Source organism: Rosa chinensis, chromosome 4, assembly GCF_002994745.2.
Source record: "Rosa chinensis cultivar Old Blush chromosome 4, RchiOBHm-V2, whole genome shotgun sequence".
Lineage (NCBI taxonomy): Eukaryota > Viridiplantae > Streptophyta > Magnoliopsida > Rosales > Rosaceae > Rosa > Rosa chinensis.
The window spans coordinates 18177871-18189174 of record NC_037091.1 but is presented as its reverse complement, the minus strand read 5'-3'; the positions used below and the strand labels follow the sequence as shown (position 1 = coordinate 18189174).

The 11304-nt window shown below is 46.5% G+C and overlaps 1 protein-coding gene across 1 annotated transcript; it reads left to right on the top strand.

Annotated features, from left to right (window-relative positions):
• Positions 1-1831: 1831 nt before the first annotated feature.
• LOC112198919 (GDSL esterase/lipase At1g29670) lies at positions 1832-10901 on the top strand. The gene is made up of 6 exons (XM_024340007.2): positions 1832-1894; positions 9290-9470; positions 9670-9794; positions 9903-10139; positions 10216-10468; positions 10678-10901. Exons 1-6 carry the CDS (start codon positions 1832-1834, stop codon positions 10899-10901), a joined length of 1083 nt encoding a protein of 360 aa, XP_024195775.2.
• Positions 10902-11304: the final 403 nt, after the last annotated feature.

Here is an 11304-nt window from a genome sequence, read left to right as displayed (position 1 = left end):
AAAATACCACCAAGCACGTCTACTTGACGCTGCTTCTTGCTACATCTAGCGGGGGGACTTCCGCCAGCGGCGGATCCCGAGGCCACGCCTCTCTGACAACGCCGCCACGCGGAGTTACGGTCAGAATGTCCCTACGGGACACGGGGACTAGTCAACAGTCTACGACAGCCCTGATCAGGTACGTTGACCCCCGTCACTTGGGTGCTAAGATTGGGCTAGCAACCCAACACCCTCTGCTCCGTGCAGCGCTGCTCCGTGCAGCTCCCCCTCAACAAACAATAATAGCGACCATCCGGAGGTCCATCTTAGCCGGGGAGTGGGGGACTCCCTGGGGGGCCTAGCAGGGGCCCACCCGAAAGGGCACAAAGCGTTTGCTCAGTAAATCCATGGTTGACGACGCACTGACGCTAATTATGCTTCTGCAAAGTCTAGCGGGAGAAACGCTTCAAACCGCCGATCAACTCCCCAACCAAGATTGCCCTCCTTGACTGGGGATTTGGGGGACTTGTACATACATGTACATTTGCAAGCATAATTAGCTATAATGAGCCACGCTCATTGTATCGCCAGGGGTACCAACGCCCACCATATGAGTGACTGGCGTAAAGACAGCTAGCCGGGTTACCGCCTGCGCCTCGGATCAACCCCAAAGCACCGCCGACGCGCCACCACGCGCCGTGTCAAGTTAGCATCAGAAGCTACTGAAACTGGGAACTGAAGCACATCAGTCCCACATCGAAAACAAGGAGAAGATCATCCTCTTCCTCACCTATAAAAGGTCCTCTCCTCTCTCCTCATTAATTACGCATTTACTACTCATTATTGTTATGCTGCCTATATACATTGACTGACTTAGGCATCGGAGAGTTGAAGACCGCCCAACGCGGTCTCCCTCTAACGCCCTGTCTTGTGTTTGGCAGCTAGCAGTAATCCTCAGATCGGCAGAGTAGCGGTCCGCCTGCCGGACCAGCGTTAGACCAAGGTTTGGCTACCGCCAGACTTTTGAGCATTAACAGTGCTAGACTTGGTAACAATGGTTTGAATAATTCCTCGTTTCATTGATAGCTGTCTGAACAGCGTTTACAAAAACGGGGTCGTACCCGTTGGGTAGCTTCCCTTAGCTAAATATTGAACAAAAATTTAGCTAAGTCAAGATGCTCTTGGGTAGCGGTATGACTATTTGTAGTAATACCGAAGGTGTTCGGTATTCCAAGGGTGGGTCGTTGTGACGCCATCCTTGTCCATTAAGTAGAAGGTGCCCGGGCCAACGACCTCTACAATTTTGTATGGACCTTCCCACGTTGGGCAGAGTTTCATCGGTGGGGGTATAACTTCTTTCATCACCTAGTCCCCCTGGAGTTGTAGAAACGTGATACTCGCCGCTTATTCTGGAGATTACGCAAATGGGCTGCGTCTCGCTTTTCCTCTAGTAAATCCTTGTCGAGGTTAACGCCGTCGCAGTTGGTCTCGGGGCAGTAACCTTCGACCCTAGCGGTTGGTTGGATTACCTCGACAGGCAGGAACAGCCTCGGTCCCAAACATCATACAAAAGGGGGTTTCACCTGTGGCGGAGGTTGGGGTTGTTCTGATGGCCCATAGAACCTCCGGGAGCTTCTCCGCCCACAAACCCTTTGCCTCATCGAGCCGCTTCTGCAATAGTTTCTTGATTATCTTGTTTGCCGCCTCGACCTGGCTGTTGGTTTGGGGATGGGCGACCGATGCAAAACGCATCTTGGTGCCCAGATTGGCGGTGAAAGAGATGAGTTCCTTATTGTTGAACTGTGTGCCGTTGTCTGTGATGATTGCGTGCGGGACACCATAGCGGCAGTAGATGTTCTTCCAGAGGAAGTGGATTACCTTGGCTGTAGTTATCGCCGTCAGTGGCTCCGCCTCTATCCATTTGCTGCTGTAGTCAATGACGACAATGATATATTTGAATTGACCTTTGGCGGTTTGAAATTTTCCCATCAAATCCAGGCCCCACGTTGAGTGAATCCAGGGGCTGACGATAACCGACAGAGGTTCCGTCAGAGCGTGTGGAAGATTAGCAAATTGTTGGCATTTGTGACAGGATCTTGATATCCGCCGGGCGTTATCATCATGCGTAGGCCAAAAGTAGCCTTGTCGCATTGTGCGATTAGCCAAGGACCTGGCGCCTGAGTGATTTCCGCATTCCCCGCCATGTATTGTTGCCAGCACGACCTGTCCCTCTTCTGGGGTTAGACAACGAAGGTTGGGGTGAGTGAATCCCTGGCGGTAAAGTTTGCCGCTCTGCATGTTGTACCGGGTTGCTCTCCGCTGGAGCTGTCGCGCATTGATTTTGTCTTCCGGCAATGTCCCTTTGCGTTTGTATTGGATAATCTCATCCATCCAACTAGGATTGGCCTCGATGGTAAAGATCTCCGCCAAGGTTTTGGTGATACTTGGCCTGTCCAGGGACTCCACCCTTGTGTCTGCTGGGCTCTGGTGTCTTGCCAGCGAATCAACCTTGGCGTTCTTTTCCCTGGGGATTTGTGTGATGGTGTGGAACTTGAATTTCTTGAGCAACGTCTTGGTGTACCCTAAGTATGCCGCTAACTGTTGATCCTTGGCCTGAAAGCTGTCGTTGACCTGGTTAACGACCAACTGAGAGTCGCTGAAGATGTTGACACTGTCGGCCCCTGAATCAATGGCTAGGAGTAGGCTGGCAATGAGTGCCTCATATTCCGCCATGTTGTTAGAAGCTTTGAAGTTGAATTTCAACGCGTACCCGACGTTAAGCCCCCGCGGTCCTGTCAAGATGATTCCGGCACCGCTGGCCTTGGCGGAGGCTGACCCATCCACGTGTAGGTTCCACTTCGACTGTTGGGGTGTCGGCTCTACAGCCGTAGCAATTTCTGTTCCGAGCGGTATATCGATCTTGGTTTTGGGCTGACGCTCGGTGAGCTCAGCCATGAAGTCTGCCACCGCCTGGCCTTTCATGGCGGTTCGTGGTTTGTAATCAATGTCAAACTCGCTGAGCTCAATGGCCCACTTGCTGAGGCGGCCCGAATGTTCAGGGTTTTGCATTACTTGTCTCAACGGTTGATTGGTTAACACATGGATTGTATGGGCTTGGAAGTACTGGCGGAGGTGTCTGGCGGCAACGATGAGTGCGAGAGCAAGCTGCTCCAATGGAGGATACCGTGTCTCTGCTCCGTTCATGCCCCTACCGGCATAGAAAACTGGGAGCTCGTCCTGGCCTTCCCGCCGGACGATGGCGCAGCTCACCGCTGACTGAGATACCACTAGGTAAATGTACAATGTTTCTCCTTGGACAGGAATGGAGAGTAGCGGAACTGCCGCCAAGTATTCCTTCAGGCCCTGGAACGCCGCCTGGCACTCTGGGTTCCAGTCGATGACCTTCTTGTGGGTTGTTTTGAGGACTTTGAAAAATGGGGCACACTTGTCGGTCAATCTGGAGATGAATCGAGACAGGGCGGTTAGCTGGCCCTGGAGGCATTGGACGTGCACCTTCCACTCTGGGTCCTTCAGGTTGAGGATAGCCTGTACCTTGTCAGGGTTGGCCTCGATGCCCCGTTCACTGACAATATATCCCAGAAATTTGCTGGCGGTGACGCCAAAGAAACATTTCTCCGGGTTGAGGCGCATGCCGTAGGCCAAGAGAATGGTTATTATGATTTTCAGATTTGCCACATGTCCGCTGGCCTTTCTACTTTTGACCAACATGTCGTCTACGTAGACTTCGATTATCTTGCCTAGATGTTCCGCGAACATGGCGTTCATCAGCCGCTGATAAGTTGCCCCAGCGTTCTTCAAACTGAAAGGCATTACATTGTAACAATACAGGCCTTTGTCGGTGGTGAAGGTGGTGCATTCCTGGTCGGCGGGGTGCATCCTGATCTGGTTATAACCGGAAAAAGCATCCATCATGCTGAGAAGCTCGTGTCCAGAGGTTGCGTCGACGAGTTGATCGATGCGAGGTAATGGGAAGCTATCTTTCGGGCATGCCTTGTTAAGGTTTTTGAAGTCGACGCACATCCTCCACTTACCGCTAGCTTTTTTGACCATAACCAGGTTGGAAATCCACTGTGGATAGATGACTTGGCGGATGAACCCAATGCCCTGGAGCTTTGCAACCTCTTCTCTGATAGCGCGGTACTTTTCTTCGTCGAAGGCTCTGCGTTTCTGTTTGGTAGGGTAGAAGGATGGCTTGATGCTCAACTTGTGTGAGATGATTTCAGGGGAGATACCTGGCATGTCTGCATCTGACCAGGCAAAGACTGTAGCGTTGTCACGTAGGAACTGGGTGAGCTCCGCCGCCAACTCTGGGTCCAATTGAGCCCCTATGCGGACCGTCCGCTCAGGGTGCTCGTCCGAGATGCTGACAACCCTCAGTGATGTTTCTGGGTTGACTGGCTCCTTCCTTACGTACTTCTTTTCATCCTCCCTGGGGTCCTCAAAGATGTTTGGTGGCGGTGCCCGACTGCCTACCGCTAGGATCTCGTGGCGGAGGGCCGATTGTGCCATTGTAGTAGAGTAACACTCGCGTGCCAATTGTTGACTTCCCTTGACACATCCTGTGCCGTTGGGTGTGGGGAATTTCATGAGCAACATGTACCCGGCGATGATGCACTTGAGTTTGTTGAGCGCTGGTCGACCAATGATGGCGTTGTATGAACTCGAACAATCGACAACTATGAACTCCGTATGTATCTCAGCCATACATGGATTACTGCCCATAACGAGCCGCATATAATCAGAACCCAGCGGTTGCGTAACGTCGCCGGAGAAGCTGAGCAGTGGTTCATGGTCTTGGAGCAATTTTCTGTTCCTCTTAAGGTTGTTGTAACAACCACCGAATATAACGTTGACAGCGGAGCCGCTATCAACCAGGACTCTTCCTACTGACATTTTGCCCAGAATAGCGTCAATCAAGAAAGGATCGTCGTGGGGCAGATGTACTCCGCGTTCCTCCTCCTAAGAAGGTAATGGGTTCCCTACCAGATCTTGGGATTTTGGCGGATCTTTCGTAGCGGATGTTGCAGACTTCCTTTGGGTGATTAGCTCGCGCATAACGCTTTCTAGCTCTGTGAGACATGCTGGTGATTGGAGCACCTCCGTCGATTGTGTTGATGCGGCCTATGGGCTCAATATCGGCGATCACGGGTGGCGGTTGGCATACCTTGAACTGCTCAAGCTTGCCGTCCCGGTACAAGGTCTCAATGGCCGTTTTGAGGGCGTTGCAGCTGTTGGTATTGTGACCGCTGTCCTCGTGGTATTTGCACCACCTGCCGGTGTTCCTTGGTTTTCCTGTTTTTGGGTATTTTCCCGGGGGCGGCGGTGGGATCTGATCCTTGCATTGATTGTATATTTCTTCATGTGAAGCCGTGAGGACTGTAAATACTGCATACCGTTGGGAAGACTCCGCATGTTTGTTGCGGTTGTCCCCATGGGATGGGCGGTTTCCCTTGTAGTGCTGATCCTTTTGCCGCTTGTTTTGGTACTGACCCTGCTGCCATTCCCTCTTCTTGTCAGCTGGCGGTGTGGAGGTTTTATTAGCGGTCCCCTGCTGACTGGAGGAGGGTTGTGTCGACTTTGTCAATGCCGCTGGTGGCGGTGGGGCCTCCCCATATGTGATGAATTCTGCTTGGGCATGAATGACCGCCTCACTCATGAGGTGGTCGTATACCGCATTTGGATGATTGTAGTTGAGGTGATATAGAAATGGCCCTTTGAGGAGTCCCTGCTTAAAAGCCCCTGAAGCCATTGTTTTATCGAGGTCACGGCACTGAGATGCTGCCGCTCGCCATCTTGTGACGAATGCCTTCAGTGTCTCCTCCGTACCCTGCTTGACGTTGAACAATTGGCTTGTGTTGTGGTGCCCGGCGGACAGTAGGATGAACCGAGAAAGGAAAGCATGCGATAATGCCTGAAATGAGTCAATGGATCCCGGCGGGCACTTGAAGAACCAATTCATTGCCTCATTGTCCAGCGTTTCACTGAACAAGTGGCACATGGTGGCGTCATCGAATCCCTTGTTGTTGGTGACCTTCTTGAAGGTGTCCATATGGACGAAGGGATCAGTCTTACCGCTGTAATGTGACATTTTAGGGGTCTTTGCATACGCCGGTCTGACGGCTAGAAAAATTGCAGCGGTAAATGGTCCTGGCTTGGCCGCGAAAAGCGGGTTTGAAGCTAGTGCCGGGGTGCCCGACTCCGCCCGGATTAACCTTTGTTCCAACTGCTGCATCCTCTCCAATATTTGAGTTGTTGCGTCGCCGGCGGGGTCCAGGCGACCACTCCGCTGAGCTGATCCTAACCCTAGAGCGGGCGGGTCTCCTTCTGTTCTCGCCCTAGGTCTCCAGCGGTGGGTGCGTAGTGATGACTCCGCCTCTTGTTCCAACATTGGCTGGGGTGCGGGGGGTGGTCCCATTGCCGCTAGCTCTGGTGGGTGCAGCGGGACTTGCATATGTACGACCGGTGCTGGCATCAGTGCTCCCGTGCCGTGTCGGCTATGCCTGGTGCTTCGTGACTGTTCACTTTGTGCCGGGTTGGGGGTTGCTTCCAGCGCTTTCTTTAGCTCGTCGAAGCGGGACACAAGCGTGGCCACCTGTCTCTGGGCTTCGGCCTTTTCCTTGCGTTCTTGTTCACGTTCTCTGTTCGCCTTGTGAAGATCCGCTAGTGCCAGCTCGTACAGGGAGGCGAGGTCTTGGCCTGGCGGGCGGCTGCTACTTGGGTTTGTTTCACCGCCGGGGTTGACCGGGGTGGTGAATAACGCGCGGTTTACGCCTACCGCTGGGTTGGTGGGTTGGGGAATGGCGGATTGATCTGCCTGCTCTTCGGCGTTTCCCCCGCTGTCGTTAGTCATGGTGATTGTGGCGGGATGACCTTTTGTTCAAGGGTTCCCACAGACGGCGCCAATGTTAATGCTCAAGTCCGGTGGTAGCCGATTCCTTGCTTAACGCGGGTCCGGTGGGTGGACCACTACTCCTAGGATTAGGTGATTCCTGTTACTGCAACACGATAGACAGGGCGTCAGAGGGAGACCGCGTTGGGCGGTCTTCACTTCTCCGATGCCTAAGTCAGTCACTGTATGCGCAGCATAACAATAAATGAGTAGTAATTGCGTAATTAATGAGGAGAGAGGAGAGGACCTTTTATAGGCGAGGAAGGGGTTGATCTTCTTCTTGTTTCCGATGTGGGACTGCTGTGCTTCGATTCCCAGCGTCAGGGGCTTCTGATGCTATCTTGACGCGGCGCGTGGCTGCGCGTCAACGGTGATCTGGGGGCGGTCCGGGGCTCGAGCGGTAGCCCGCCTGGCCGTGACTTCGCAGGTCATCCCCTTGGTGAGATTCGGTACCTCCGGCGGTACAATGAGCGTGGCTCATTATAGCTAATTATGCTCGTTCTAGCGTATGTAGGTACACGCGGGAATTGGATTTGTTAGTTGTTAACAATTTTTTATGTAGTGCTTAGTCGTTAAACAATTCTTTTTGTAATTCTGATAAAAAATGTAATAGATCATAGTTACATAAGTTTGAGAAGTACAATTTTAGAAACAAAGTTTTTATAGTGCAAGTTTTAATAAGCTGTTTGAACAGATTACACATTTGCGAGAACTACAATTACAGAAATATGATTAATGAAACTCTTCCATTTTTAAGATTTAAAAAAAAATCTACTTTAGGTATCATTTGTAGAAATTTACAAATAGAAAACAGACTTGTTCTCTCACAAAAAAAAAATTAATAAAATACTTTAAAAAAAAAAAAAGATATAGCAAAATTGAAAAAACAAGGAAAAAAAAAAAAAAAAACAGATTGTAATTTTAGTTAAACATTGGGGGCAAAACCGTCATTCCACTGTTACATGAACAGTGATGAACAATGGATCCATCTTTAGAATAAGCTGTTTGAACAGATTACATATTTGCGAGAACTACAATTACAGAAATATGATTAATGAAACTCTTCCATTTTTAAGATTTAAAAAAAAAAAATCTACTTTAGGTATTATTTGTAGAAATTTACAAATACAAAACAGAATTGTTCTCTCACAAAAAAAAAAAAAAAAAAAAAAAAAAATTTAAAAAACAAAAAGATATGGCAAAATTGAAAAAAAAAGAAAAAAAAAGACAGATTGTAATTTTAGTTAAACATTGGGGGCAAAACCGTCATTCCACTGTTACATGAACAGTGGATCCATCTTTAGTATTATGTATAATTTACCTATAGCTGCTTCAAAACTAATGTATATCCTTGCAATACTTTAGTGTGATCATCCACTATTGTGAATTAAAGCAGGTTTTAACTTGCTGGTAGATCACCCTAGAACAGAAAAAAAAAAAAAAAATTGCATATAGCTGTTTCGAATTTTAACAACAAAATCATGGATAACATAAGCAAGTTTGAAAGGCTGATTTCTTTTACTCGGATATGGTTTCCTCTATACAAATTCCTTAAAATAAAATCAATACATCCATTCATCCATTTGTTATCCTGCATAATATATACATTCAAATACATGAAATTGAGACAAAAAAAATGATCATACGAAAGACCAATCATAAGGAAAACAAACCATGTTTCAATCATACAAAGAAAAGGAACAAACATTAATCAAATTTCCAAACACAAAAAGGTTTAAGGGTTTACCTCCGTTAAGGGGATTAGAATTGGCAGTCAAGAAATTCAGAGAAGAAGAGCCATTCATGCAGTAGATCGTGCTTTGAATAAAGAGATTACCAATTAACCAAAAAAAAAAAAAAAACGAAAACCAAATGCCCAGATTCGCGCTTTTCTTCCTTAGATCAAAATCCAACAACTGAATGTCACCTTGTTCGTGCTCATCCCATTCCTTCCCACAAAAACGGTGAGTCCAGTACTTATCAAAACTCAGACCAACTTCCCATCTTCTTCTTTAGTTCTTGCTATTCCAATATTGTAGCATCTTCTATTGCCTTCGTCTCCTCTCCTCTGTATTCCAATATCGTACTCTCCCTTATTCTTAGAATCTTATTCAGTGAACAGCCGTGGAGGATCGACTAAGAAGGCCCAAGAAAAATGGCAACCCGTACTGAGAAGAAAAAAGAGAGGGAAAAACCGTCACTCCACTGTCTTATGAACAGTGATGAACAAGGATGAACAGTAGATCCACATTTAGCATACGTAGAATAATTTGTACTTTTAGTTTGTTGTTGTTAAATTTGGGATCATCAATGGCCGCCACACTTCGTGAAGTAGCTATAAAGGCATTGTGGGTGTACTTTTCTGTTTTGTTGTTGTTCGTTTCATCGAATATGCATTACTTGGTTGATGGGGCATCACAAGTTCCTTGTTACTTCATATTTGGAGACTCGTTATCCGATAGTGGAAATAACAATGGGCTTTTGACACTGGCCGAAGTCAATTATCGTCCCTATGGCATTGACTTTCCACAAGGTCCAACTGGAAGGTTCTCCAACGGACGTAACTTGGTCGATATTATTGGTTAGTATCTTAATTTGTAAAACTTGTAACATATTGATTATGTTAGTTTACTATTTATAGCGGGTTTTGGGATTGAAGGAAGGTCTTAACTTAAATTTGAAAAGAGTATTCTGGTTCAAATTAGCACAAAAGAACTTGTTTAGCTAGCAATTAAGAATGTCGCTAATTATACCATCATGCTAACATATCCTCATTACAGCTGAACTACTAGGTTTTGATGAATATATACCCACTTTCGCGGCTGCAATTGGAGGAGATATAACAAAAGGTGTAAATTATGCATCTGGTGCAGCTGGTATCCGTGACGAATCTGGACGTAACCAGGTGTGAGTACTAACTATTTGATACGCGTTCATTTTCTGAAAATGATAGAGGTGTACGTAAGAATAACTCTCCGAAATATGTAACTTGATCATTTTGCTGTATTTTCAGGGAATGAGAATAACCTTGTATAAGCAATTGATAAATCACCAAATCATAGTCAATAAGCTTGTTGCCAATGGTTCACTCGCTGCAGATTATCTAAGCAAGTGCATATATTCGATTGGGATAGGCGCTAACGATTACATTAACAACTACTTCATGCCAAAACTCTACCCAACTAGCCGCTTATATACTCCAAAGCAATATGCAGATGTTCTTGTCCAAGAATACTCTCAGCAATTACGGGTTAGTACTCAACTTTAATTCCATTGTCATTCTTCTTTTACTGTAGAACTTACTAAAGCTTTTCTAATGATGGTAGACTCTGTACAACTCGGGGGCAAGGAAGATGGCCCTTATTGGACTAGGTATGATAGGTTCCACACCCTTCGAAGTGGCAATGTGTGGCACAAACGGCACCGTATGTGTTGATAACATCAACAATGCTGCCCAACTTTTCAATGCAAGGCTTAAATCACTTGTCACTGATCTTAACACAAATCTAACAAATGCTAAGTTCATTTACATAGATTATTATGGAATTGGACTATCCAATGCTGCTTCATCTCCTCCCGGTAATTAACTCTTCTTTACTTTCTTTTCGCTAAATTTAATTATGTATAGTGTTTTGAATTAACTATATAGATTTCACAATTATTTGACTCTTGTTAGATTATAGAGGCTGGGTTGCAACATAATATTTGCTCATATTACCTCTAATTTCAGAGACATCCATGAAAAGTATAATTTGTGATTAATTAGCATGTTGTCTTTTGAATCTCAGGTGCTGTTAATTACACTGCGCCATGTTGTGAAGTTGAAATGAATAGTACGACTGGGCTATGCACCCCGTTCAAGACCCCATGCCAGAACAGAACTCAGTATGCATTTTGGGATTCTATCCATCCTACTGAGATTTCAAATGTGGTTATAGCAGCAAGAGCATATAATGCTACGCTACCTACTGATGCTTTTCCATATGATATTAGTCACTTAGCTCAAATGTAATCCATCATCTTTTCAGTACTTCTAAATCGAATTTTTATAATTTTAGAAAGAAAACAGATATCATATTTGTTGGGTTCCAGTCCATGAGTATTTCCTAAGACAATTGTCTTAGAGTATGAGAATTGTTTACCCATGTGGGTTTTAGATTCCTACTGATGAATGGAGTTCCAATGAGAAAGGAAAACCCTTATTGATGTAGGATTACCTGTAATCCTTATTGATTACAAAGAAGGAGAAGGCATAATTGCCTACTTATTCGGTGTCTATACTAGCGTCTCACGCGTAATACAACACGGTCATCAAGTTTAGGGCAAATAAATTAAGCTCCAAGTATTGTACCCAATGGAATAGGGAACCCCCACTTGGTTACGGACAACTAAGCACAAATACAAATTATCCTAGC